Genomic DNA, 27,765 nt, shown 5'->3' on the forward strand with positions numbered 1-27,765 from the left:
TCCCCTTCGGCCCACAATCGCGCGACTTGGGGGCTATTCCTCGGCCGAATAGAGATCCGTTTATTTATGGGATCTAACATGGATATGTGAATAGTGCTATGAAATTGAGGCATTTACTTGACATTTACAGATAACTAACATAGTCACGAGCATATAAAAGGGCACCACCCTCGAACAAATCGAGAGCTGTATCAGAGGCACCAAAGAATTGGATCATCTTTGTGTTTATCTTCTTTCTCTGTTCTTTTGTGGCATTTCCATCCATATTCTTACCAGTATACCAGTATGTGTGGTAGAACCGTTCTGCCTTACTCCTATTGGATATTGCTGACTAGACATAGATACTATTCAAACCACGGAGCCACGAGAGTGCTCTCAATATCTCAATAATGTTCAAGAGCATCTCAGATCACCTTGGATCCGTCCTCGTTTCCCTGCTAGCTATCCAAGGGTTATGCTCAGCACTTGCGGTCGAAACAAAGGAGACCTTGGACCAAAGCAGTGAGAGTGAGCACGGGGAGCTAGCTGTCCGGACAAGCGACCAGTATACAGTCGTTCACAAATGGCCCAGTGCAGGCGCTGCTGCGGTCATTGGAGCGGGTGGTACACTCGGCCTTGTGATTACTGGAGCTGTTGGCAACTACTTTAGTTGGCTTAGTAACCAGCCGGACGCGGACAAGATTTGTGGCAAGTCACTGATAACCTCCGTCACTATAAATGGAGTTGGGTATAAATATTATACGTATTCATACACAACAGGGAGCAATTGCGACAGCACTCAGCGAGCAAAGACCATCACCAACGCTCTCTCAGATGCATTCGATGAATTACATTCTGAGCGTGCCTCTGCAGTGTGCCTTGATTTTGATCACCACGGCACATGGCACGGAGTGATTGGTCTCGCCACCGATGCCTCAGGACAGGACCCAAAAAACGCTTGCTCCGACCATCACAAAGGCGCAAAAAGAAGCAACCCTGGGTTTCCTGAGCTCGAGACAAGAAGCATCGCGAAGAGAAATGAGATTGGACTTGTGAAAAGAACTGCAATCTCCATCTCCGAGAGTAACAAGAAGTCAGGAAGCACTAAGTTCAGTGATCCCAACAAGTCCCAGGCAGTTATCATTGGAATTGCGACCGAGATCTATCAGAAAAGTGCAGCCAAAAGCTGTGATCACATTACAGGCCGCCTGACGGACGCTAACGGAAAGGACTATAACTATTACTACTACGCCTCCGGGCGCAACTGTGATACCACTGCTGAAATCAAGACAATCGTTTCTGCTCTTGACGACGCATGGGAAGACCTGGGAAGCACCTCGGCGCTCTGCATGACAATGAGCCATGGAGGAACATGGCGAGGCCATCTTGGTGTTTCTGCGATGCAAGCCGATTACCCTGCCCAAAAGTTGTGTTAGATGAAAGGATCACACCAAGATATGTATGTCTGACGAAATCCAATAGTGTCTACCAAGCACATTTCACTAATATAATCCTTGTCAGGGAAAAGCTACGAGTTCACAGGGAAAGGGAAGGATGCTTCAACGCCCTAACACATGTCTGCAACGATACAACATCGGTGCCTTGGTTTACAACAGATCGAGTGGGGTATCATATTATCTACGGGACGGTGGCGCAGCCTATGCAGGAACATTCGCCGACTCGTGGCTTTACTCCCTGGAGTTTATCTGGAGTAGGAACCACATTGTTTTTCTCATACTTGTATTTACTTTTTTGAGATCAATCATACATTGTTACATATATCTAAGTCTCATTCAAACATTTCCAAAATAGATATAATGACCTTTGCAAGGAGTTCAAAGGTCACATTCGTCAGTCTCCACGCACTAGTTAACAAATGGTAGAGTGCAGCAGTTGTCTTAGTCCATATATCCACGTAATCCAATTTATTGTTCACCGATGTGAATAGGACCGCCGGCAGCTCCTTTTCCTCCCCATTTTCTGCCATTACAGCCCAAAGCCGGGAACTAAAGCATTGGAGTTGCTTTATATCTGTGAGTCCGAGGTCGCCAAAGTCAGCTTCATCAGCACTATCGCCAGTCAATCCCCATTCGAAATGACATTCGGGACTGGAATTGCCAAGAATACGGGCTTGACATTCTGGAGACACCGAAAACGAATGATCGAGGAATATGGGGACATGCAATACAAGGAGCAGAAGAAACCGTTTCGTAGAATGCAGGAAGGGCTCGTGTAGCGTAGCGGCTTTTCCTTGTCCGTTGGGTGGGTTTTGTATGCGATACCCACCGGAGCTTGATACGTTCATGTCTTAGGCCGTCATTGAGGCTTTATACCTCTTTCGCATAATTTAATCTCTTGTGGTGCCTGGCCGCATGTTCAACAATCACAGGACAGAAATCTTAAGAGTTTAAGTGCCAAACGTCAACAAGAAGAGAGAGAAGGGACTGGGTGCCAAACTACATCTGATCAATATGCGTTTAACCACCATCAAACCCACAAACACGCCAATAGTAACATATAAGATTGAACCGAACCTAGAATCTACGGATAGGAGGAGTTACTGAGAAAGGTTGAAGCGAACGCTAAGCTATGGGCCCAAGACGTCGATTTGCAAAGCGTCCCACTTCTCCAAAAACGTGTCAAGTTCCGCTTCATTGCTGTTCTTCGACTTAAGATAAATCGCAAAGTTTGGATATTTACTGCTAATATCCTTTGTTTCTCTGGGGGACCAATTGCTCTCGATATCCGAGAACAAGGCGTCTGTTTCAGCGGGGAGAGTGACTGCCAACTCTTTCGCTGCTACCTGGAGAGCACGCAGCATTGCCTTTCCTAAAGGCCAGAGACGTGCAGCAGCCTTGGAAACAACGCAGAGATCGATGAAAGCCTTTCGGCTTGCGGGGTTGTCGAGATCCTCGAGAAGAGTGTTCTCTGCCATTGAGCATGATTGCATGTTTGCCGCTGGGATTCGGTCGCTCCCCCATAAGGATCGGTGTACCTCTATCAGTCGTCCGACCTCTCTGGCCGCTGTGAGTCTGATTTCTTTCACTGACTGATAATTTTCAGGGCTTAAATTCTCCTGATAGGCCTTTTTCTGCACAAAGCCATAGGTGCTCATGATTATATTATTCCAGTACATGCTGGATCCAATGTAAGCAGATATATTGAATAGGGTGGGGGATAGTGACATACTGTAAACTCAGACCATGTGGTGTTGTGTTGGTCTCCTCTTTCATGCAGTCGTTGATGTTCGCTTTCCAATCTTTGAGACGAGCATATAAGTCATCCGCCGCGTCACGCATTTCCAAAAAGGACATATTCTCCAAATTCTTGCCCCTCTTGAAAAACCACGAAGAGGATTCAAATATGGTAACACTCAAATCTGAATAGGCCTTTACCATATGGGCTGTATGGGCAGGAATGGCGCCGACCAGAGAGGGATATGGGGTCCACAGGTCCTTGTGACTGGGCTGAGGAGACGGGTGCATTCCATATGGCCTTTTTGGGGCTCGAAACATGATTCGCTTGTGAAATACAAGAGAGTTGGCCCTGTCATAGTCAGTAAACATAAATTGTATGTGGGGTCGGGGCATCTAACGCCATGATATTGTAGAGGCCCCAGACTGTGAGGTTCACCACCTCTGGTGCATATATTGACTCTGTTCCTAGATCGTGTTCCTCGAGTAGGTCTTGCGTTACGTAGACTAGTTGTCCCACGTAAAGCCACCCGCGTCGGTCTTTGCCATACAGGCAAGAACTGTAGGATGATTAGCTGAATGCTTACCGGCCACAAGCGGTATCTCGCGCACCTTGAGAAGAGAATACATAGGCCTTGTATCGTAGTCAACCTGACTTTGCCATCTTCATTCTCATAAAGCATTCTAGCCTCCTCGTAGAAATGCTTTCCCTTAGATGTTAAGTCGTCTGGTTGAGCGAACGCCTCTGGATAATCTGAATAGGCCTAGGACGCATGAGTTTGAACCAGATTTGCTCGAATAACGATAGAAACATACGCAAGCATCGGCCAGGATGGCATTGACGAGGAAAGGTGAACAGTAGAGACAATTCTCTGGATCCCCGGACTGCATGTCTTTGATGAAACGGTCACGATCTATGAAGTTTAAGTATGGATGAAACCACGTAAAGAAGAGCGAAACCAGGTGGGACACAAAAGCATTGTCATCAGTCAGACTCGTCCAGGGTTTCGCGGGGACATCCCACAGCGGATCATCAGAGAGTCGTCGCACATCCAGGACCCTGCGCCGCGATTGAACTCTACCCTCTCTCATAATGTTCGCGATATCCATCAATTCGGGTGTCTTCTCAAGCTCGTCGTGCATGTTCTTGTCCATATAATCTTTGATTTCATCCAAAAGTGCATTACTCCGAATCAGATTGAGCAGTTGGATGACCTGACTGTTGCTTGAATCGCGCAGTTTGCTTACAAGTTGAAGTAGCATGTCGCGATCGTCTTCAAGGCTATCCATTTTTCGCTTCATAATAAGTCGACGCCTTTTATCTGTGGTTTCATCAAAAACACATTCCTTGCCTCTCTTGCTACAGGCTTGGCAAGGCTGCGCCCCATCGCACTAATTTAATAATTAGAAAAGTGCCTTGATTTAGTAGAAGATCGGCGCACCTTGGATTTGCGGGCTTTGCAGCCAGAACAAGCGAGGGAGATGTTTTCTCGCTTCGGTACCTTCATCTCTGGCTTCTGGCTGGGTCCTGCCGGATGAGGAGCCAATGACCGTAGTGGCTTGTCCATTTCCAAGCGACTTAGACCAAAAAGGTATCCATTGAGGGGGATTTTGGGAAAAGAAAAGAACTTCAAATGGGACAACTGAAGATATGCAGGATCTTTGAACGGTGATTCGATCTAAGTGGCCGGAAGTTTTGTCCGGAAGCCTCTAGGTGGGGGATGAAGCCAGATGACTAACGATCAATCCACCGCCACATGTGCCATTTTCATTTCCTAAGAGAGAAATAAGAAATGCAAGTGAGCTGGTTCTATACATGGTGTTAAGAGTCACAAGTTAGGCTAATAGGAAAGAGCTATGATTATATTCTCGGGCTACCATTACCTAATCGAGCCAAAGTGGAGAACTGGATAAAAGGCATAGCGTCGCACCAAAATTGGGATGAAAGGGAAAGAGAGAACTTGACAAGTAGAGATATTCTGAATTGAAGCACCTTGTAAAGTGGTTAGCTTGGAGCACCCACTTGAACTCTTTCTCTATGTTTTAGCGTGTGGATCATATCTTTTGGTCACGATCTACACCGGCTATACTTCATCCATTCTTCACTCTAGGGCCGATGATCGTCAGATGACACAGATGCTAGGAAGGGTTCCTGCATACTGAGCAATTGATTTTCTAGGACGTCACTGGGCATCTCTATGCCTGGGACGCCCCACCTCACTAGTGGGGATCGAATTTCTAAGAATCGAAAGCATCCGGCTGGAGGCTCAGTGCTAGCACTTTATCGTCTATTATTCTCACTGCTGACATTCTGATGAATCCAGATTCGCCACTCCTCGTCATGCAAGATCGATCTTACACGGGCCTCAAGCCACTCAGTGTTTCCCCAGAAGCCCCACGAGGCCTGAAACCTGCACCAATCCACAAGGGCCGTCTCCCAGTGTCGTGTGAATGAATGCCAATCATATGCATCCGTCTCGCCATCCGGGATGAGTCTCTTACGGTAATACTCGAGCAGCCGCCTCTCGCCATCACACATTAACAGCTCCTCTGGCACATATTCAATATCATCAACCAGCATATGCAGAGGAACCGAGCATGTAAACAGTTTGGCGAGGTCACAGACACCGAGGCCCAGCCCAACATACTGAAAGTCGAAGAACGCGACCTTATCTCTAGTAAGGTTTGTGAAGAGATTCTCTGACTTGACGTCGCCGTGAATGTACGACTCAATCGGCCTTCCAGATGGTGTTAAGAACGACGCAGCCATCTCAGCCACAGATAGTGATGATCCTTCGAAAGGTTCGCACAGCGCTTCTGACCACTCTGAGTCGGTGGCCTCGACAAGAAAATCGTACTCTTTGCGCCGTGTCGCAAGGTAGGTGTACCCTCCGTTAAGCCACAGCCCGTTGCCAATATCATTGGCTTCGCTTTGTCTTTTTATTGATTCTTCAAAGGGTGGCAAAACGTGTTTACCAATGTCAAGGCCTTTTTGTAGCAGATCCCGTGTACGACCATGGAAGCGGGCTAGCCAGTCTATTGCCCCATGGACTTGTGTGCTGTCCAGCAAACTCCGCTTCTCGCCTGCGATTGGAAAATTTTCACGCAAATCGACCATGATGGTGGCCATAAGACCTTTAAGTTCTTGCTCACCCTCCTGGCCGTCCATGCCCCTAGTCGAGGCAAGACATTTGGCAACACCAACATCTTCGTCCAGCAGTGGGACCAAATGGCTGTAGAAATGCTGCTCCACCTCGTAGCTCATCATTTTTCGAAGGTGTCCTTCATCTTGTTTGCCGCCGCTTTTGTTTGGGGGCGAGATGAGCTTAAGGATGAGAGGATAAGTTGACCCAGCAGCTCCTTTTCCATCCCGCAAAGCTTGTCCATATGCTTTGCTGCTTCCTCGGTGGAGGCCTTGGCAGTAATGGCACAGATTTGTCCGTAACCTGCCCACAAGGTCTGCAGGGTGGTGCAGGAGACGAGCTTGAGCGAGTGCCACAACAGCATGATGCTAGCGACGCGGTCGGCCGGTGGCGCCATGGTGGAAGCTGGTTAGAGCGTGATTACCTGCCTCTAGGACGACCTTTTTTGTTCTTTGGCCGATTTGGGTGAGAGTGTTGACGAGGTTTGTGGATATACATTACCGTTTGTTAATGTGTACGGAGCGGAGAATTGGATTATCCGCTCCTTTCATTTGTATATGGAGTTCCAAGCATTTATAATTTCTATGAGTTGTGATTCACTATATATTATACTAATATAGAACCGATCGTTTCTTCATGTTCCAAAGTTCAACTCCTTTAGTAAGGGAAGATAAACTGCTGCGGCTTCGGGCCGAGGATAGGCACGAAATCATCACCCTCACAAATTTTCATAGCCTTCTGATACGCAGGGCGATCACCAATGCGCTTAAGATAAGCTAGAATATGTTTATGCTTCTCCGTATCGAACTCGACTGGACTGAAACCTCTCATCGTCGTCAAAGTGCAAACAGCCATAATATCCGCGGCGGTGATGTCATTTCCCGCCAAATAAGCCCCGGTTTCACCGAGCCGCGTCTCAACCATCGACAGCGCAAGCTCGTACTTGGCATTAGCCATCTTGACATGAACTGCTTCCGGGTCGTTGCTCAAGCGTCGTGTAATCAGCACGCGGAACATGGTTGGCTGGAACGAAGCATTGGCCCAGTGGTACCATTGCAGGAACTGGACGTATTCTTCGCCGTCCTTGGGTGTGCGCCCTAAGCGACCCTCTCCGTACGCGGCGATAATGTAGTCGATGATAGCGCCAGATTCGGCGAGCACGACCTTGTTCTTGGTGAATGGGGAGCTGTCATCTTCAATGACTGGGGCGGTGCCGGACGGGTGGAGGTCTTTGATTGATTGAGGGGAGAAGATGGGATCGCGTTTGTGGAAGACGTAGTCGTATTTGATTCCGAGCTCTTCGGCGAGCCAGACGATGCGCTCGGATTGCGAGCGGCCGAGGTGGTGGATTGTCAGTGGCATATTGGCTTGGAGAAGGAGGGTATGAGAGTGTGAGGCTGTGGCGAGGTAAGTTCTTTCCAGGAGGTATAAAAGCAATGCAGGGCGACATCGTAAAGTAGTCGAGACAGAGGGACCGAGGTATTTATGTGCGGTGAACAAGGTCGGAGATATGAAGCTCTCCGCTACCTCCGCTTTACATCCACTATACGAGTACACACGTAAGCGCTAACAATCCTTTTTCCGATCCTGGTCCTTTCAACTGTTACAAGTATTCGTGTTAACCTATTTAGAATGACTTATTGTGTGAAATTGTCATGGGCATGCGACGCCACCGACAAACGGCCAAAGACGGAGCCGTGTTGCGTCCATAGACCAGGAAATTGTTCATGTTTACAGTTTACTGAACATGAATAGCAAGTCAAAAAAGAGAAAGTACGAGTGAAGCAGGCATTCTAGATCAAGTAGTCTCCAAATCAATAATCAGATGAAGCTCTCGATCAGGCTGATTGGCCTATCACGCTGCCCTTCCAATCGCATATCCCCACAGAGGGGCATGAAACCCAATCACCTCTTTGTTTGAAGCTTCAGCGTGGATCACTACGTGATGCGATTTCAAAGCCGATAGCAGACCCACGTCCCGGGCTTTTGAACGTGTGACCAATGTCTTGTCGGTGCACGACAGGCAACCTTCCGTTTTTCCTCTGAGAAGTCGGCTTATATGGGGTTGGCATCCGGGATCCATGAAATCACTCTCCGTTATCAATCTCGTATCCAAGCCCCCTGGAGATTCCCATCCAACTACACCTACTTGCAAAAGCACTGTGAGAACCATGACTGATCCACGTCAGCCTAGCACCTTTCATCACGAACCATGGTCTACACCATGGCGATCGCCCTCCGAGTTTTCACCCGAGGAAACCCTCAGCCAGCGAATAAACCGACAAAAAGAAAAGCCAGAGTGGAAAACCGCCCCGGAATCTGTAAAGTCTCAATGCCTTCGTCAGATGGATGGCTGGCCGTGTGACTGGGCCATTTATCGCACTACTTATGCTACCACATCCGATAAGGACTGGGCACGAGCCATTGAAAAGCTCGACCAGGCTGTCTGGCTGGCCTGGTAGATAAAGAGGGTGAATAGACCTAGGAAGGGCATACGCTTATTGAACTCGTTCGCCAAGGCTATCGAAATGTGAAAATTGAAGACCCCGCCTTAGAAGGGGCGTTAGAAGCCGTGATTTAAAGTCGGCATAGAGCGTGGGCTGAAACGCGAGGACGGTATGTATATGGTGCCTGTCCTCGATTCCACTACCCTCTTTTGTTGGATGATCGCTGTGCGGTCGATTCTAGCTAGCGCGGAGCCCCAAGTCTTAGACATTACCCAATAGAAACTAGGGTCGCGTTGCATATGAGCCCGGAGCAATGGTCAGTTATGTCAATGTTTTTGGCGCTAGTTTTGGCGACCCTAGCATTCTCGAATTGGAATCTAAATATGAAAATTACTACCGTGGCATGGCCCGGGTTCATCTAGATTGTCTATTTGACTTCGCTGATTGTTGCAAATATATTGAGGACAAATATGTAGTTTGAGTTATTGAGGTATGGAAACACAGTTTAATATGGTTTTTACAGACGGCCAGTCAACGAGAGTGCAACCCAAGGATATGTTTCTTTTTTCTCCGGATCAGGTTGTGAAAAGAACAGCAAGTATCACTGAGCGCGAATATATAGAACGCCAGTGAAGCGCATCAATCTATGAAGCTGTAAATAGCATTGGGCAATGTGTCACAAAATAGACTCGCCATCATTCAAGTAGAAAAGGGCGCCGGTCATGGAATGTGGATTCGGAGTTTGGCTTTCTTGGTTTGAGATGTTCCCTTATACCGATTCATAAACTCGCCATTCATTGAAGCAGGCTCCAAAGAACGGATAACTGATAGCCAGAGCGCCGTGTCAGCCCATTCCTCGAACATTTTCTCGATTAGCCATGATTTAGGGTCTCACGCAAATAACGGACTTGAACACGCAGCTGATCGAGCTTTTCCAGAATGGGGCCGGCATCAAGGTATATGTTGGCGGAGAATACTTTCGAGCAGATTGATTAAATAGTGAAACCCGTCTGTTCGCGGAGTCTTGAGATATTTAAGGAAGATTGGAGACCTTTTCCGCCCCTTCTGGATTAGCAAATGATTTTCCTGCATTTGACGATGCAGGCATATCGTCGTTGCGCAACACAAAATTAGGCCAGATGGTAGTATAGGTGTGTGTTACGCCATTAGCTACTCTATGCGACGGCATGTGAACATATGATTTGGTTCGTGCAACTCGCTTTGGGATTTGAGTGTTGACGCCATTATATGCAACAAGCGACTGACAGAAGTATTTCTTGACAAGGCTCTAGTGACAGTCTTATACAGGGCAAGTTATTCATCAAATCGAAAAGAGGCATTACTGTTGTATGACGATGACGTCGGGAGCTTGTGCCAGTCTGGGGAATCTTCAACATTTTGTGGGGTCAACGATCGGACAAACTCCGAAAGATCATCAGAACACTAAGGACACCACAACACCGACCAGTGGAGAAACGGCAGGACAGATATACGCCATTGGAGGAATAGATCATTTGAATGGGGGCATTTTGGAAGTTTGTTCTTCCCCAAGTCCCTGCCTCGGATACCCCTCAAATGGTTTGGGCATCGACGCAATAGCAAGAACCCGCAATAAATGCCGATCCACCCCTGGGCATCTCTCAGTGCAATGCCCGGACCTTGAACACCACTGCAGTTTGCACTCCATCAAGAGAAAAGCACGTTCAAAATGCCAACCACATCTGTTGCGCTTGTTGCTCTAGCGTTCCTAGGACAATCATTGGTACCTACAGTCAAGGCTAGCAATGTTCCTGCCCAAGCGCAGGTGATCGACCAAAGAGCATTCAACGTCTTGGATACGACTCAACCGCCAACCGAATTCAATGCGAAGAGTGTACGGAACCAACCATTCATGCCCCCCTAATATCACAGTTAGCCAATGCTTTTCATTCCAGATTTTCGTTCCTCCAGGGCATACCGAAGATAGCCTTACTCAACGCCCATTCCATGTGTACGACAAGGAGTTCTTGAAGATTATCGGAAAAGCTCCAACTCTCACCCGGATTGCGCACTCGCCTAAGGACCCCTTATACCACGAGGCGGTCGTTTGGTACGTGGTCCCGATGTCACAAGAGGAATCTCATTTCTAACTCGAGACTTGTTATAACAGGTCAAAGGAAACAGATGAAGTCTTCTTCGTTCAGAATGCAGGGGCCAAAAACGCTAGCACCGGCCTGAACAAGTCGGCTATCATAGAAAAGATCTCTCTGGCAGACGCAGCTGCTGTTTCCAGCAAGAGTGATGCTGCGGGTCTGGTAAAGGTCTCTACGGTCCCTTCATCGCCGATGGTGATCAATCCAAACGGTAAACTACGATATTGCTCTAGAGATATGACAGTGTTTCGGCCGGTCTGATGATAAAATAGGGGCAACCAACTATCGGGGGGAAATTATCTTCACTGGTGAAGGCCAGGGCAATAAAACTCCCCCTGCGCTCTGGCTTATGAACCCGCAAAAGCCATACAATACGACCGGTCTGTCAACCTCCCCCGCTGCAAACAAGACTGCTAGATAACTTACCGAGACCACCTAGTACTCCTGAACAATTACTTCGGTCGCCAATTCAACTCCTTGAACGATGTAGCTATTCACCCAAAGAACAAAGACATCTATTTCACAGACACGATCTACGGATACGTGCAAGACTTCCGTCCTGCTCCAGGTCTGCAGGATCAAGTCTACCGATTCAACCCCGATACCGGAGCCGTGACGATCGCAGCGGATGGGTTTGATCACCCCAATGGTATGTACCCAAAACAAACCCAGTCAAGTCATGCAGACTAATTTATTTATCAGGGTTGACTTTCTCGCCTGATGGTGAATATGCATATGTCACCGACACCGGTATCGACAGTGGCTTTTTCGGTCTGGACTTTACTCGTCCCGCTTCCATGTATGTTTCTTGATAGCCTTCAGAAACTCCTCTGGATTTAACTAAGTATGATATACTGATAATCGTTTTGCAGCTATCGCTTCGACGTGAAAGAAGATGGCACGTTCGAGAATCGCAAGACATTCGCATTTGTAAACTCCGGCGCCCCTGATGGTAAGTGGAAGACATCCACAGATACTCACCGTTCCCAATTCGGACCTTGAACTATATACAGTGATAAAGATCATAGGCTGACATTTTTCAATTGTGGTTAGGCGTCCATTGTGACTCTTGGGGCAATGTATACGCCGGGTGTGGTGACGGTGTTCAGGTTTGGAACCCCTCAGGCAAACTCATTGGCAAGATCTACGTCGGTTCTACAACGGCGAACTTCAACTTCGCTGGGGTTGGTCGAATGGTGATTTGTGCTGAGACGGATCTTTACTATGCCACTTTGGCTGCCGCGGGGAATTACGTCGACAGTGAAATGTGAAAACCTCCCTAGCTAAGATAACAAGGAGATGGCAGATAGCATACAGCAGGTAAATATGTATGGCCTAATGTTTATCATTAAGGTCTCAGAATCTCGTTGAAATGTTCAGAATAGTGCATATTTTAGCTTAATCTTTCCCAGGTTCAATGTAAACTCGGTCGGCCTGGGGATTCGGGTCGTGGGTAGGGGGTTTACCTTGAACCGGTTCACGCATGCAGAGGCCACCTTCTTGGGTAAAGAGATGGCTCTCTAAGCCTCTACGGTGGTATAACTAGGGTGCCACTATAAAGATAATGCTATACGAGGTTGGAAACCTAGGGGGAGGGACCGTAAACCGCCCTCTCATGCCAAAAAAAAAAAAAAAAAAAAAAAAAAAAAATTGGGTATCTTGGTTTCTTCGTCGTAACCCACGCCACAGGAGTATTTAATGGAAACGACAGCTTTACGTTGTCTGATACTTCGATAGAGTCAATCTTTTGTGTCCCTTTGGTTGAATGACGCGCTTCTTTGTCCGTTGTTCAAGTGGTTCATCATTCAAATTCCGATTCTTTTGAATACTTGATGGGCTTCGACGCAAAGAGGGTTAGTTGATGGATACAAGGTTCGGATACTGCTTAGAGGGGAATTTTGCAAAAGCTAGGCCTACTGTATACCGGGAAGGCATCCTTCTCCGCACCCTACGGGAGGAGCTGTGGGAGGAATCCGGCACATTCATAGATCCCACTGCCCCTGGCAAGTAGCATTACTAGAGTCCATGGAAATGATGGAAATTCAAGCAGCCGATATCACATCCCTTGCTGACTATCACCGAAGCGAAGGTTGTGTTCAAGATGGAAAGCCTTCCTCAACTGCTCGCCACAGTGTGGAAATGATAAAATGATAATGGGGAGCTGTTGACCCCGGCTTGAACCCGAGATACACATTGACGGCAGGGAGTGAGCCGATCACGTTTTTCATTGCAGCCCAGCCTCATTGGGATTGTGGTCGGGAGTCAAAAGTCAAACTCTCGTCAACTGTCTGGTACCCCACAAAAGTGTCCGAGTCACGCGAGAGTGTACCTAATGCTACGCTTTGATTTCAATTCCAGTCTGTATGCCACATCCCTGTCCTCTAGGGCGGTAAGTATAAACAGATGGCCTGCTCGCCAGCGAGATGGTCGTGCAACGAATAATGTAACATGGCTTGGGGCTAATAGATAGCTTCGCAACAGCGATAGGTTGGGTGACAAAAAAAGTGAGGAAGATACGCCTTGGTTGTTTCTATCAACGGAGGATGAGACTAAAACTCGGCTCTCGCCCGGAATTGGAGAAAAGTCTCCGCACGGGATGACGATAGGTGACCAGCGAACCAGTATCTCTGTTTTGTCATCGCCAATATCCGAGATATATTTGGATGACTTTGTTACGGCCCTCGGATAAGGTGTGGGAAGTGCGGGGAGGGGACTATGGATACATATCTCGCACTTAAGGGAGAAACTGAAGCGAATATCATGCGAGACCGTTGTCCAGGGAAGCAGAAGTGGTTAAGTATAAATAGGGAATTGTTCCCTCAAATCTCCAAGATCGCCCACCCCCGCATAGGCTTATCTCCGTAGATTCCCTATCACTTGCCATTCGCTGTTCTCGTCTCTCTTATCTCTGTTTACCATCTTCACTTCTCGAATTACTTCTTGATTTTATATTGTCCCTCAAGCACCCTTGTGAATGGGGGTTTAAAAATCAACTTGGTATGGAAAACATTAAAAAGTCATCCATTTCAGATCCCGACGTCCCATCAGCGCGGGGAAACGCTCCGTCACCAAGGAAGACCGCCCAGAAACCGAAGCAAACAAAGAGTCGCAATGGTATGGCCGTTTAACAAGGTCTTGGGCAAGTTGTCAGCTTTGACCTCGATCAAGGTTGAACAGCAAGTTGGAGGTTGCCCTTATTAACAACACTAACGGTCTCCACTTCTATAGGTTGCGTCACTTGCAAGGCCAAGCGGTTGAAGTGCGACGAAACCAAGCCAACTTGTCAACAGTGCGATCGACGCAAAGTCCAATGTGGAGGATACAAGAAAGACTTCAAATGGCGGCCTTTCGAAGAGACCAACTTAGCCCCTGGACGCCCTACCAAGACCAAAAAGGGTAAGTGTGATTCCGGTGGAGCTTGGCATATCTGACACTTAGCAGCCAACCAGCAACATATCAATATTGATAGCTTTCCTACTCCCCCGACGACTGAACAATCGACATCTCCAATTCGTATACAATCACACATCCATCGATCCCACTCCCCACCCGGATCGCTGCATAGTTCCCCTATGAGCATCAACAGTCTTCCGTCTGAAGCACATTCCCTCGACGATCTACCTGATAAGCAAGAAGATGTTTCCATATCACAGCGCAGTGCCCCTCTCGACATTAATGTCTCATTGTCGGCCGACTCTCCTTCTTTCAACTTCCTCTCCTTTCTGGAACCATATCAGGATTCACTATCGCTTGCAGACTCCTTGGCATCTAATGATCTTGGGTCAGGTCGACGTATGTCTTTTGGTCCGGAGGAACTTCTCCACGATGCATCGGGTCTCAGTTTCTCCAGGTTATTGGAAGAAGAGAATGATGACATTGAAGATATTATCCGACAGTCGGATCCAGGGCTTGGACCATGGAACTTCCAGATAGCAGAGCCAAAGTCCTTTGATTTCAACGATATAAGCATTCCAAGCAGCCCGTCTCTGCCACCAGAGAGCCACGAAATGCTGGTGATGCGCTTTGACAAGCTCACGTGCGGGATCCTGTCAGTCAAAGATGGAGCTAGTGAGAACCCATGGCGAACATTGATCTGGCCGCTGGCAAAAAATACACCGGCACTTTACCATGCCATTTTTGCCCTGGCAGCATTTCATTCAGGCAGGGACAATCCCCATCTCCGGGTTCAAGGAGTGAAGCACATGCGCCAGAGCATCAACTCTCTTGTAGGGCAGATTCAGAACATGAGAGCAGATGCGGCACTGGCCACCAGTCTTGCTTTAGCATTTGCCGACACTTGGGACCAACACACCCGTACCTGCATACAACACCTACGCGGAGCGAAAGCGTTGATGTCCCAGGTTGTTGCCACCGGAATGCAAGGAGACATCAGCAAAGACGAATTGGACCGTATCCGCTTCTTGTACAACACTTGGTCCTATATGGATGTGATTGCACGATTGACCTCTCTAGATGATTGCGGACCTCAAAACTGGGATTCTTCAATGTTCGAGCTCCCAAGTAACGCGGTTCACGATATCGACCCATTGATGGGGTGTGCGACTACTCTGTATCCTCTTATGAGTCGAGTGGCCAAACTAATCCAGCATGTGCGGAAAAGCTCGTCCAATACAGTGTCGATTGTCGCTCAAGCGATGGAGCTCAAAAGTCTGATTGAGGATTGGGTACCCCCACGTTGGTTTGAGCCTCCCGAAGATCCTCACTCTGAAGTGCAACATAGCATTCAGGTTGCTCATGCCTACCGTTGGGCTACATTGCTATACCTTCACCAAGCTGTTCCGGAAATACCATCTGAGCCCGCCGATGAGTTAGCAAAGAGGGTGCTGATTCTCCTCGCTACTGTTCCCTACACCTCACGGACAACTATTATCCAAGTGTTCCCCCTCTTGGCAGCCGGATCAGAGGTCGATGCTGACGATGATCGGAAATGGGTGCTGGATCGATGGACCACAATCCAAGCCCGGTTAATGCTGGGTGGAGTGGACCGTTGCCTTGAAGTCTTGAAAGAGGTCTGGAATCGTCGCGACAAAATAAATGCAAGCAGGGATCAAGAAATGACTCATTCCCGGCGTACCGAGTCTATCTCTTCCGCCGATAAGGAGAATTTGGACTCCACATTCTGTAACTCGGCGTTCGGCAGCTACAATATGAATAGCGCTCGCGGGACTTCGATAGCTGGGCAGCCAAGGCAGCCTGCCTCGAGATCGGCGCGCCGAGGCTCTGCACTTTCATCGTTGGAGAACATTGAGTTCGAGAGAACTGTCCGTGGCAAATTGCATTGGGTGAATGTGATGGCCGAATGGGGATGGGAAGGTGAGTTGATAACTCCCAATTACGGGTAGACCAGCAGAATAACCTGACCTTGCGGATCAAACAGTTTTCATCGGCTAGCCTGAACATATAACCCGTGAATTTCCAGCAATCTTCGCCAACCCAGCCTGTTGTATTAATTTAACGACTAACGACCCAGCGCGCAAGCCTTGTTTTGTCTCTTTATCGGAATATCCTGAGTTTGAAATTGTACATTGCGCCCTCGACTTGATTTGGCGTTGAAACAGCGCGGCGTCTCGAGACCAGGTCTTTTGTTGATGATTTATGACAAAAATGCTTCCTCGATGGAGAGACTCCTGTATGAAACTATGATCTACTCTCTGACTACAACTCTTGCTCGATTTAGGAAACGGTGTCCCACCTTGCTGGTGGATCACCAGGCTCGTACTGCCATTCCTATCTATATTCAACCATGCAATACCCGATTCCTCACCTTGGAGGAAGTCCCCAAAGCGACTTTCCATACTCGACACTTCGTCACAAACCCACACCCAATCCGGACCTGTCAGTAATATAATATCGACCTGATCAGCTGATCACCAACCCATGCACTTCATACCCATTGCTACGCCCGTCCATACCCAGAGACCTTTTCGTCCAGTCATGCTATTTTTCCTCTTTTCAAACACATGCCCGCTTGCACTCATCCGATTCGCGACTTAGTGAAACCACATGCAATCAGTAAGCCCCGTTCAGTTCCAATAGCACCCGACTTGAGATACCCCTGGAGATAGCAGGATGTTCAATGGCTTTCAGTACCATGCTGCCAACAGCGTAAAATCATCATATATCCCGTACCTCATTCGGTTTCCTCTCAGCTTCCACTTCTGTAGTCATCTCTGTTACAAGTATATAAAGATATTTCCGTAGCTCACGGGGTGCCACAAGGTTTCAAGAGCGTAGAGAACTTGGTGGATGCCGACACAATATCCCGGAGATCCGTCTCATTAATCACTCCCATGGTGTGGCACATCGGATTTGGACTAACTCTTTGAATACCCTTTGCACCAGGAGATTGGTATGTAGGTCATAGACCTCATGAACTGCAAGCTATCTAGTCTGAGAAGCGGACAAGCAAAGCTTCAGGCAGGAGGCTTCCCAACGGGTTCCAATGCGAGTCCTTGTATTAACGACTGGACCAAGTAGGCCAAAAGAGACTGAGACATCACGAGGCACCAATATACAATATCTCAAGCAATGCCTCATAAATTAAGGTTTAAGGTTTTGGAAAGACAATAGGCAGACTTGAGGACAATAGCATCTACGTCTGATTGGCCCCAAAGCGTTTCTCGAAGGGATGGTGGCAGCACGTAGACCATATGATAACTTAGAAGGCCAATCACAAGGACCTCGTGCCAGGAACCCCCAAAACTGACCAATGGCGAGAAGAAGGGGTTGGTATCAAAAGGCTATTGTCCCGTTTGGGACGGCTTTCCATTTGATATTGGCCAATGAGACGGACTGAAGCTGCTTCCTGGGAGGTCTCTGGACAATGGTCACACTCGCTCAAGGAGGAATCCGCATTATCGCGTCCTGCAAAAGATTTCTCTCTCGATTGGAAAGTCTTCCTTCTTTCAACTTTCTTCTTCTCTTGACTTGCATCACAGCTTGTTTCGTCTCATATTTCCACTGCTTTTCTTGCTTTTGCTCGTTTTTTATTGTCTTTCTTCGAATCTTCTTTTTTATTGTCAGAATGTCTTCTTTCACGAAGGCCGGCTTGCAGACTCTGGCGAACACCTACGAGGGTGGATCCGCTCAGCAGTCCGATGAGCATGGCGCGTTCGAGTATCTGCTTGGCAATGGAACCCACCAGCCCGCCATGGCTGTGATCAAGTGGGAAATTACCATGATGCTATGCAACATGATCATGGTCGTTGACCCTGGCACCCCAAATGCCTTGTTGCTGCGTGTGATTCTCACCCCCGAGTTCGCCTGGTTCGGTGTCCACTGGGCTGGAGCCGAGCAATCTGGTAAGTGCACGCTTCATGGTTCGGGGTGATATAGGCTGATCCATTTGGTTAAGTCCCCTTGGAGTCTTACCTCGCAAACCTCATCAGCATCATGGACAATCGTCCTCTTATCGCAGAGGCCATTCAACACAAGCATCTCGGATTCAATGGGCAATGGGAGGCACTGGTCGCAGCTTTGTCTGAACATTTCAATGTCAATGCTAACGCCTCGGTGGATCATGGAGAGGTCTCGGAGAACAACACTTTTGATGTTGATGTCACCATGGAGGAGGCTAATAACGATGGGTCTGATGCCATGTTTTTGTGTCCCAGCTTTCCGAAGGAAATGGAGATTGACACGGTCGAGATTCGCCCAGCCAAACCAGCGATGCAAAAGCTTCTGGCCGAGACGAAGCCAATTGACACCATGCACCCGGCGCGTCGGGCTACTCTCAATCATCCATTTGATTATGTCTCTCCCCGCCGCACTCATCCATTTGACTATGTCCCTCCCAGCCGCACTCACCCATTCGATTATGGGCCTCCCCGCGCCACACACATTGAGTCTTCCCCGAACCCTGACTACGAGGTGCCTCCCCGGCGCAACGGGCGCATGTACCGTTAGAGGTAAGTCTGATGCGAAGTCCGTTATTTGTCTGAAGCTTAGCTGATGCCAAGGATTAGTCAGGTGCCGACTATCGGCAGTCTCCACCCCCAGAAAGCGGGCCGAGGTTGCCGCGGAGGGTTGCCCTCCCTCACCTTCCTCTTGTTTTGTTTTTACTTCTTGACCAATTCTTCCCGGCTTGTCACCCCGGGCCCCTACCAACCATGTTCCGGTCAATTCGCCGCGTGCCTCGATCTGTCGCTCTTCTATCTGCTCCGTCCCGGGCATTGCGCCCATTCACGTGCGGCTATCCTCGGATGGCGCCCGTTCAACCCCCCATCTCAACTACACTCCCCGCAGACGCGTACCAGCTCCTGTCCACTCAAGAAAAGGCAGGGGAGGCTGAGGACGCTCTCTTTAATCAACAAATCCAGGATGTGAAATCCTGGTGGAGCTCGCCTCGGTACGAAGGCATAAAGCGCCCTTACTCCGCAGCCGACGTTGTGAGCAAGCGCGGGTCCCTGCAACAAGCATACCCCAGTTCTCTGATGGCTCGGAAACTCTTCAATTTGCTCAACGAGCGAGCGGCTGCTGGGCAGCCTGTCCATACAAGTGAGGTTCCAGTCAGATGTCCATACGTTTAACTCTCACAAAATTAACACTTTTTGTTTTCAGTGGGAGCTATCGACCCAGTACAGATGACGCAGCAGGCACCAAACCAGGAAATCCTCTACGTATCTGGCTGGGCTTGCTCTTCCCTATTGACTACCACCAACGAGGTGTCCCCCGACTTTGGCGATTACCCATACAACACAGTCCCCAACCAAGTCCAGCGTCTCTTCAAAGCCCAACAGATGCATGACCGCAAACAATGGGATACGAGAAGGAAATTGACTGCTGATCAGCGGAAAGCAACACCATACATTGATTACATGCGGCCAATTGTCGCAGATGGCGATACTGGGTATATTCACACCTGCCATCGAGGGTGGGAATCATTTGCTAATTCTACTGAGACAGACACGGTGGTTTGTCAGCAGTTCTCAAGCTCGCCAAACTCTTCGCGGAAAACGGTGCTGCGGCGGTCCATTTCGAGGATCAGCTCCATGGCGGAAAGAAGTGCGGCCATCTTGCGGGCAAGGTACTCGTACCAATGGGTGAGCATATCAACAGACTGGTCGCCGCCCGATTCCAGTGGGACATGATGGGCTGCGAAAACCTGGTCATTGCCCGCACGGATTCCGAAAGTGGTCGACTCATCAGCAGCGCAATTGATGTCCGTGATCATGAGTTCATCCTTGGCGTTGCAGAAGATGTGGAGCCCCTTGCAGAGACCCTCCAAGCCATGGAGCGGGAAGGTGCCTCGCCATCGGAGATCGACGCATATGAGCTTGACTGGGTTAAGAAGCACAAACTGGTTACAATTGATGAAGGTATTCATTCTCTCATTTCTTACTTCCTTTCTTTTTCTTTTCTCTTTTTTTCTCCCCTTTGTTTAGCAAGCACCAGACCACCCTGCTAACTTCTCCCAGCTGTCGATGCCCATCTTGCATCAGAGGGCGCTCCTCAATCCTCTCGAGATGGATACAAAGCCTATGTCAAGGCCAATCCTGATCTTTCATTCTCTCGCCGCCGTGCCCTGGCAAATGATTACGCCAGAACCCCTCTTGTCTGGTCTTGCGACAGCCCACGTACCCGTGAAGGATTCTACCACTACCGCGCCGGATTCCCAGCTGCAACCAAGCGAGCGAAAGAGTTCGCACCATACGCAGATCTCCTCTGGGTGGAGACTGGTGACCCAGACGTTGAGAAGGCGGGCAAGCTGGCTGGACAAGTTCGGGAGGCGTACCCTGGCAAAAAGCTCGTGTACAACCTGAGCCCGTCGTTCAACTGGATGGGACAAGGATTCACTGAGGCCTCCCTCAAGTCCTTCATCTGGGACATTGCCAAGCAGGGGTAAGCCTTGATTTTTTAATCTCACCCTCACCTTTCGATGAGATGCACTAACTCTTTGCCTTTAGATTCGTCCTGCAATTGGTCTCACTGGCCGGTCTGCACACAAACGCCACCATCACAACAGAGTTGTCCCGCGCATTCAAGGACGAGGGAATGCTGGCCTACGTCCGTCTGGTGCAGTCTCGTGAGAAGGAACTCGACGTCGATGTCCTAACCCACCAGAAGTGGAGTGGCGCTCCTTACATGGATGGTATCATGGGGGCTATCCAGAGCGGAAGTAGCAGCAGTAGGAGCATGGGCGAAGGAAACACCGAGAAAGGTATGTTATTGCCTTCTCTCTCTTGATATTCGTTGCTAACCCACTGCTCTAGGTTTCTGATATTGGGTTGCAACGAATTTAGGTACTTGAGAAGGTTGTCATCTCCTTTCTGTACGGAGGCCTTGTACTTTTCTTCTTTTCAAGTTCAATATGAACAGATAGAATAGTTGGCCCAACATCAATCAAAACTGCCGTTCCCAGTCACTCATATGCCTATGTTCTATCCATCGTATTTCGTATCCATAGTCAGATCCAACCTGTAATAGTCATTGCTTCACTTTTGAATCTGGTTCTTCATATAACCTCTACATGTCTGTTTGTGCATATCTCACTCTTTCTCCTTCCAAGTTTGCTTTCTTCATGTTTCTTCAGCACCTCACGTCTCTTTCTCCACCGGTGTTTACAGTGGGATCTGCACTCGGTCAGGTAGGACGAGGTGATCATTCTGGCTTAGTGTAATATAGCGATATTTCTAGCAACTAGTCGGAGGGCGGTGTTGTATACACGATAATAGACTACGAGCTCTCTTATACTCCGAAGATTTATACGATTAAATCGTTGATTAGTAGGTGGAGTTTATCGATAATAAACGCCTGGGTTGGTATTTGCATGGACCTGTCCAGATTCTGCGGTATTGATGTCCTGCCATACATATATGAAAGTTTTGAGAGTAGTGAAAATTCAATTTGCCCTCGATTTCTGCGTATCTGATCCACCCAGGAATTCATCTGAAGCTATTCCTATCCCTCCGCTGCTCAACGGCCGCAGCCGCCACAAGTACTGTACATGTACCAAGGATCGGTTCCATCCCTTCTCAACCCCAAAATTCTTCAAGCTCCAGCTTACTCCTTAACGTTGTTGTAGCGGTAGGGCTTGGCCGTGTAACTGCCAACCTTCCAACCAACAGGGCGCTTGTACGCGACACAGCCGTAGGTACCGCGGCACTCAAGCGTATTGTACTCCTTCTTAGAACTGTCGGCCCACGACTTGAACAGAGTAACGTGGCCAGCAGCACCGCCAGTACCGGAGCCAAGGGTGCCAACGAAATCACCGGGCTGGAGGTCGTCCCAAGAGATAGGCTTGGCAATCTCCGGGAGACTGACAGTGCTGAGGCCTGGAGCAGACGCATGGAGAGCCATGCTAACGAAGCCCGAGCAGTCGGTGCGGTATTTGCGGCCATCTGGGTCCGGGTAATAGGCGGACATGGAGTATGGGACGTGGCGTGAGACCCAGTACTCACCGCGGGAGAGGATCTCCTTGCGGCTGATCTCGCCCTTGTAGGATGAGCTGCCGTCGCCAGAGCTGCCGCCGCCACAATCCTTGGTGACCATGCTGTCTGAGCCGGTCTTCACGTAGTAGTCGGAAACATAGCAGCCGTCGGAGGTCTTGTCCCAGATAGAATTGCCCTGGATGTTTTCACCATAAGTCTGGCAGGAGATCTTGACATCGACACCCTTGTCGTATGTAGTGACAACCGCCTCAGTCGTTGAGGGGCCTTTGCGACAGTTGACATCATTGGTAGTGATTTTGTATGCATTGGCCATAGAGAAAGCCGCAGCTAGGGTCAGAGCCAAGTTCATGAGCTGCATATTGGCGAATAGGTGCAACTAGGAAAATTCTGCGTATTGGTGATCCTTCGGTAAATGTCGCCGTGTTTCTGAGGACTGCACTTCCTTTCGATGACGCGTTCAATTTGACACGAGAAATGGTGAAATGTTTGAATGGCTTTTTGCTTGTAACCAGAATGTTGTGCAGGAGGTTGGACTTGGATACTTATACTTTGAGTGGTGCGTCGATCTTTACCAGGTCTAATCATGGTGGGATTGAGCATCGACTGACAGGATCATCGCCGAGGAAGAATTTGTCTAAAATTAGTGCTAGGAAGTTTATTTACGAAAGCTGAGATGGTCCTTTCGCACTAAACAAAGCGTTGTAGACGACGGGGCACTATGACCGAAATGTGATTTGATGCATTTGAGCTGGTTTACCCAGAACTTGAATCCTCGTCCAAAAAGGGCTCGTAATTAGGCTTTCTTAGTCTCATTTTCTCAAAATACGAGGAAGACGATGTTCGCTTCAGAAGATCAATCCTACCTTGGGGCTAAAACGATCGCCTATATGAAAACATCCGGGGTGAATACGATCTGGGGCCTGAAGGCTCTGGATAAGCTTCCAAAAATAGTCCCGTTTCTTCACCTTAGCCTCATCCTATACGAGCCGCAGGGGCGATCGGCAGGGTCTAACCTAAAAGAAGACAAGCTGGGTCCAAAAAAACACGAGGTTGCTTGGCAGGGCGAACATGATGAAATAACTATTTTCCGGATAGGACGCTAAAAAAATGTCCCGTTTCTTCCTATACGGTTGCATCGGCGATCGGCCGGGGCTTATACCTGTAAAGGAGGCAAACTGCGAGCGAAAGAAACACGAGATTCCTTGGCAGGGCGAGTGGGGTCGACAACCCACTTTAATATTGATGAACGAGATGAACACAATGTAGTAGGGGGGAATTGTCTTGGAAAAGACTTTATGTCACGTATGGGAAACAAAAGGATTGTCATGTAGACCTGAACTCTAGTGAATGATAAACAAAACTATACTACCAAATACAGTCAGATCTACTCAATACAAGGTAAACAGAGTAGGGATAACTTTATCATGACTCGACAGCTAGACCCAGGTTTCCCATTCTAGTAGCGTGGTTGGAATTGGACGCAGTGTGAGGATGAGCGGGTCTTAAAATTCGTTGTGCCTTAGCCACGCAGGTTCTAAGCAAACCGATTGCTTTGGCATGCCGACCTATAGATCCCTAGGTAAAGGCTAGATTGGCTATGCTCGTCAGTGTGTCGGGATGGCCCGCGCCGAGGTTCGTCTTGCGAGTCTCTATAACCGGCACGTCAAGCTGCTCCGCCTCATCCCACCGGCCCTAGTTCCAATACGTCGACATAAGGTTGGCCATACTCCTTAAGGTGTCGGGGTGGTCGTCGCCAATCTTCATCTTGCTTAATCGCACGGACTGTCGAAGAACATCACTTCTTCCTAGAAATTGAGCAAGCATAAGAAATAGGAGGAAAAATTAGTTTTGTTCTTGATCTATAGGAGCAAAGGACCGTGTCGACGCAATTTCAGAGGGTGACATGACTTTCTATCTCCCGTGGCAGGAGCGCTGGCTAGGTTATTGAGCTGTGGAGAAGGCTTGAGAGGAGAGTCGAATTGTAATGCGAAGACTGGTGTAGCTCAGGCTTGCGAGGTGTGGACACAGCCACACCAAAAATCTTGATAGCCAGTGGGAAATCCGGGGACCACTCACATCAGATACAGAAAGGGAGAGGAGCTCTCAAATCGAAAAAAAGAGAGAACTGGAACCTTGAAAAGGTTCGTTGTTCTGTCCTATATTTGTCGTTAGACTTCAGTTTGTCTAGCTAGACCTAATTAGGCGATATCATCGCAGCAGATTGTCGTCACTGTTGTCAGCAGAGGATGGTTTCTCCCTTTCAATTTAGCCAAGTATACACGATGGAGATTTTCGGACTTCTAGAATTCACGTCACTACCAGAGCCACTCTTATCCTGTCTATGGCATTCCATCCTACATGAATTTTGGGAATTCTTTCCATAAATAGGATTTAATTTCATTCAGGCTATTCCGCGTTCTGGGAGGCGACCATGCACGGCAGGTCACATCAACCGCAAGCCAAAGTCAAATTCCTATTGGCATTTTCCACTAGACTCGTCGGGATTTTGCTTTTTACTCCAATGTTACTCTTTCATGCTGACACATGTGTGAGTGGGATTTTCATTGCTTACCAAACAGAATCCACTTGCGCAATTTCCAATACTACCATCCGCTTTGCAAGTTCCGCCTGCAGGAATCTAAAGCACTGTTAGAGGGTTCAATTTATGCTCAATAGGTAACGTTTACCGTAGCAGGTGCTTTGCCGGCACCCAGAGCAGCACTGAATAAGGCCATGAGAGTAACGAAGATGAATCGCATGGTGATCGAAGATGAGTTTTAGCTTGTGAGTTGGTCGTAAGATGTGTATGCTTGACTTAGTTCTGAGGATGGGAAGAAGGATAGTATTTATAACGGCCTATCGCACATTCTCTGTATATGTATCAAGGAGAAGGTACTTGTAAATTCCCTTACCCCTCTGAAATGCAGCATCGGTATGAGGGAGTTCAGGAGATGTCTAGTCTTGCGGAGAATTTTATGTCCACGACCATCGATGTAACTAATACGAGTTATCTTCGAACAAGACAGGCTAAGATGGCATGCTGCAAGGAGTTCACCAATAGACTCATCTAAGCCCTAAATACTAGTCGTTTTTCTAATACTCCGACCTGTGCCCCTTTCTAACGCATATAATGCGCGTTGGCTTCGGAAAATACTCCGGACATTTAGAGTTTAAAGCTCGGACTTCTCGAAATGCATGGAACAGGGCCATCGGGACCTGTAGCTCTGTGCTGTAGATTCATATCGTTCAACCTCACGGTCACTCGCTCAAGTCAATATTATATCTCGTTGGCATCTCTTTTCGGGTTTAACAATGATAGTTATTTCTTGATTCGCTACTGATAGCTTCTCGGCTCTTGGCACAATTAGCTCCTTGGATTTGAAACTCGACCATGCTGTCCCACTTGGACCGGGCAAAAATGAGATTCCTTGCTACAGCCCCTTGATCCCTGATCGATGTGTCACTGGCTGGAAATCCCCCGACGGGTGATCACCTTCTTGGTGTGAAATCTCTTTATTGGGTTTACATGTACGATTCGCTCCTGCAACCCGTTTAGTCTGGGTTATTGCATCGTAGAAGGCGAAGTTGTTTTTAAAACTAGCCTATACGAGCATCCGAAACTATGAATAGTTCGAGTCTCCGTCATATAGCCACAGGTGGTTGCACAACGAAGGATACATACAGTTCTCTCGCGCAAGCGTATAATTTCTCATTTTTGAAGCGCTTGATGTACTCCAATTCATGAGGCCCACCCACGGCGCTAAAGACGTTTTGCTACGAAACCAAAGCCGATTGAAATATTCAATAGGGCCATTATACACCCTTGTCGAAATATTGGCTTGGGGCGGTTGAACAAGTTCTCACTACTCGCCAACACAGCCCGACAAAGAAGGAACTAGGAGATAACATTGTCCTTTGTGCCTGTCGAGAGATAATGTCGCATGTAATTGGACGGCTGCATGGGGCTTGCCCTTAAATTGAAGAGCACGTATATACGGTTGGAAGCCGTACGTTAGGCGGATCGGAGACTCTACTGTTTCTCCGATATGCTTGTTCGTAGGGTATCTAAGGTCTACAATCTTTGTGATTGGATACAAAGTATTAGTTTACTATCATCTAAGCGAAATGGGCCACCTGACAGAAGCATGGAACTTGGGATGGGGCGCACGAAAATAGTAGTACATATATAATTTATTGTACAAATCAGTGATTGAACCCGAAAAAGAATCCCGGATTTGCGATATGCAGCAATGAAAGAATGACACGATGCTTTTGTAAACACCTTTTACATTCCGAAAGAAATTGCCGACGCAAAGAGAGTGGAAAACACAACAACGGCCTTGACGCCGAGGTGGACGGGATGCAAAGTGACATCTGCTCCAGATGTGCTTGTGGCGGACTCCGAGCTCGATGTTGTGGTCGATGACTCCTTGGTGCCTGTAGTTTTTGACGAAGAGGTCTCAGATGCAGTCGGGTAGGACGTAGCAGTGGCGGTGGCGTTGGTTGACCCGTAACACCAAACATCTTTCCAAGCGACGCCAGCGTCGTAGAGGCAGTCTGTGAGCTCTTGGACTGACTGGTCAACAGCCAGACTGTAGAGAGCACAGTCATCGTCATAGGCGGTTACCCCTGCAGGTTTCGCGCATTTGGCAAGGAGTGACTTGTATCCATCGGAGTTGGGAACACCGCATGCGGCATCTTTAACAGGGAGTTCGTATTGGGCTGAGGTTCCACACGCAGTGCTTGTGGCCGCGGCAGCTGTTGCTGTAGTTGTTGACATTGCTTGCAGTTGAAGTAGCGTTGAACGAGTGGATGATATACGGATATCTTGTTGTGCTGCTTTGAAATGGTCAATATATATATTTACTATGAAACTCGACGCGGTTTATATGAATCTTCATAGTTCCTTGGCGTGTTCGGACCGATGCAATCATTGGCCCCTGTCCCACGCCGGCTATTTTTAGTCGGTGTACTCGGCCTTGTATTTTCACTCATTTTTATGATTGCCAGGGCGGATGAGTCGGTTCGTTTGAGCATCTGGTCTTTAACTGCTACTTCCATGACTATCAGATGGTGGCGATTAGGTCAAAGCCACCAGAGGCAGACAGACCCTCAGTTCATTTGCTTTATGTGGGTCTTTGCCTTGGTGGCTCATTTTATGGTTCGCTTGAGTATTCTTGATGTTTAATTCACTAAAAGACTATACAAAATGATGACCTCAAGGCAATCCCCGTTTTATTTCTCCCGAGAGTAACCTGGAGGCTCCTTGGTCGAGAACGAGGAAACGGGGCTCATAATATACACTGGAAATTCAAATTCACGAATCATCGTCTGGGGAACGAACCTTGTCAGTAGCGAGGTCACAATAAATGCAATTGCGTCTGCTTACCTTCGAATAGCCAAGCAAAAATCCGAGTCTTACATCAAGCTTATATGTTCGCTTGATGTTGCAGACCTCG

At 48.2% G+C, this 27,765-nt stretch overlaps 12 protein-coding genes across 12 annotated transcripts; 7 read left to right on the forward strand and 5 right to left on the reverse strand.

The window, feature by feature from the left end:
- Positions 1-389: 389 nt before the first annotated feature.
- Positions 390-1,415, forward strand: N7446_003627 (uncharacterized protein; the record flags this gene model as incomplete). Its single annotated transcript, XM_058512376.1, has 1 exon — positions 390-1,415. The coding sequence occupies one exon, from the start codon at positions 390-392 to the stop codon at positions 1,413-1,415; it is 1,026 nt and encodes a 341-aa protein (XP_058373705.1).
- Positions 1,416-2,484: 1,069 nt separating this feature from the next.
- On the reverse strand, positions 2,485-4,774 carry N7446_003628 (uncharacterized protein). Its single transcript, XM_058512377.1, has 6 exons — positions 4,616-4,774; positions 3,990-4,565; positions 3,786-3,937; positions 3,575-3,733; positions 3,169-3,525; positions 2,485-3,116 (listed from the first exon to the last, which is right to left on the reverse strand). Exons 1-6 carry the CDS (start codon positions 4,739-4,741, stop codon positions 2,567-2,569), a joined length of 1,920 nt encoding a protein of 639 aa, XP_058373706.1. The 5' UTR covers positions 4,742-4,774; the 3' UTR covers positions 2,485-2,566.
- Positions 4,775-5,454: 680 nt separating this feature from the next.
- Positions 5,455-6,713, reverse strand: N7446_003629 (uncharacterized protein; the record flags this gene model as incomplete). Its single annotated transcript, XM_058512378.1, has 2 exons — positions 5,455-6,455; positions 6,524-6,713. 2 exons carry the CDS (start codon positions 6,711-6,713, stop codon positions 5,455-5,457), a joined length of 1,191 nt encoding a protein of 396 aa, XP_058373707.1.
- Positions 6,714-6,973: 260 nt separating this feature from the next.
- Positions 6,974-7,678, reverse strand: N7446_003630 (glutathione S-transferase family protein; the record flags this gene model as incomplete). Its single annotated transcript, XM_058512379.1, has 1 exon — positions 6,974-7,678. One exon carries the CDS (start codon positions 7,676-7,678, stop codon positions 6,974-6,976), a length of 705 nt encoding a protein of 234 aa, XP_058373708.1.
- An 809-nt stretch (positions 7,679-8,487) lies between these two features.
- N7446_003631 (uncharacterized protein) lies at positions 8,488-8,778 on the forward strand (the record flags this gene model as incomplete). Its single annotated transcript, XM_058512380.1, has 1 exon — positions 8,488-8,778. The coding sequence occupies one exon, from the start codon at positions 8,488-8,490 to the stop codon at positions 8,776-8,778; it is 291 nt and encodes a 96-aa protein (XP_058373709.1).
- Positions 8,779-8,934: 156 nt separating this feature from the next.
- N7446_003632 (uncharacterized protein) lies at positions 8,935-9,396 on the forward strand (the record flags this gene model as incomplete). The annotated part of the gene is made up of 3 exons (XM_058512381.1): positions 8,935-9,021; positions 9,050-9,238; positions 9,268-9,396. 3 exons carry the CDS (start codon positions 8,935-8,937, stop codon positions 9,394-9,396), a joined length of 405 nt encoding a protein of 134 aa, XP_058373710.1.
- Positions 9,397-10,158: 762 nt separating this feature from the next.
- On the forward strand, positions 10,159-12,185 carry N7446_003633 (SMP-30/gluconolactonase/LRE family protein). Its single transcript, XM_058512382.1, has 8 exons — positions 10,159-10,636; positions 10,698-10,852; positions 10,913-11,106; positions 11,168-11,275; positions 11,335-11,544; positions 11,598-11,694; positions 11,768-11,847; positions 11,949-12,185. The coding sequence occupies exons 1-8, from the start codon at positions 10,472-10,474 to the stop codon at positions 12,164-12,166; spliced, it is 1,227 nt and encodes a 408-aa protein (XP_058373711.1). The 5' UTR covers positions 10,159-10,471; the 3' UTR covers positions 12,167-12,185.
- A 1,821-nt stretch (positions 12,186-14,006) lies between these two features.
- On the forward strand, positions 14,007-17,165 carry N7446_003634 (Zn(II)2Cys6 transcription factor; the record flags this gene model as incomplete). Its single annotated transcript, XM_058512383.1, has 4 exons — positions 14,007-14,082; positions 14,124-14,291; positions 14,337-16,229; positions 16,294-17,165. The coding sequence occupies 4 exons, from the start codon at positions 14,007-14,009 to the stop codon at positions 16,305-16,307; spliced, it is 2,151 nt and encodes a 716-aa protein (XP_058373712.1). The 3' UTR covers positions 16,308-17,165.
- A 775-nt stretch (positions 17,166-17,940) lies between these two features.
- Positions 17,941-18,821, forward strand: N7446_003635 (uncharacterized protein; the record flags this gene model as incomplete). The annotated part of the gene is made up of 2 exons (XM_058512384.1): positions 17,941-18,217; positions 18,271-18,821. 2 exons carry the CDS (start codon positions 17,941-17,943, stop codon positions 18,819-18,821), a joined length of 828 nt encoding a protein of 275 aa, XP_058373713.1.
- Positions 18,822-18,979: 158 nt separating this feature from the next.
- On the forward strand, positions 18,980-21,276 carry N7446_003636 (methylisocitrate lyase ICL2). The gene is made up of 6 exons (XM_058512385.1): positions 18,980-19,412; positions 19,476-19,764; positions 19,821-20,233; positions 20,333-20,756; positions 20,822-21,075; positions 21,128-21,276. The coding sequence occupies exons 1-6, from the start codon at positions 19,025-19,027 to the stop codon at positions 21,133-21,135; spliced, it is 1,776 nt and encodes a 591-aa protein (XP_058373714.1). The 5' UTR covers positions 18,980-19,024; the 3' UTR covers positions 21,136-21,276.
- A 641-nt stretch (positions 21,277-21,917) lies between these two features.
- N7446_003637 (putative NlpC/P60-like cell-wall peptidase) lies at positions 21,918-22,664 on the reverse strand (the record flags this gene model as incomplete). Its single annotated transcript, XM_058512386.1, has 1 exon — positions 21,918-22,664. The coding sequence occupies one exon, from the start codon at positions 22,662-22,664 to the stop codon at positions 21,918-21,920; it is 747 nt and encodes a 248-aa protein (XP_058373715.1).
- Positions 22,665-26,591: 3,927 nt separating this feature from the next.
- Positions 26,592-27,086, reverse strand: N7446_003638 (uncharacterized protein; the record flags this gene model as incomplete). The annotated part of the gene is made up of 1 exon (XM_058512387.1): positions 26,592-27,086. The coding sequence occupies one exon, from the start codon at positions 27,084-27,086 to the stop codon at positions 26,592-26,594; it is 495 nt and encodes a 164-aa protein (XP_058373716.1).
- Between the last annotated feature and the right edge of the window lie 679 nt (positions 27,087-27,765).

Source organism: Penicillium canescens (genome assembly GCF_028828765.1).
Source record: "Penicillium canescens strain IBT 15451 chromosome Unknown utg000003l_segment0_segment0, whole genome shotgun sequence".
NCBI classification, from domain to species: Eukaryota; Fungi; Ascomycota; class Eurotiomycetes; order Eurotiales; family Aspergillaceae; genus Penicillium; species Penicillium canescens.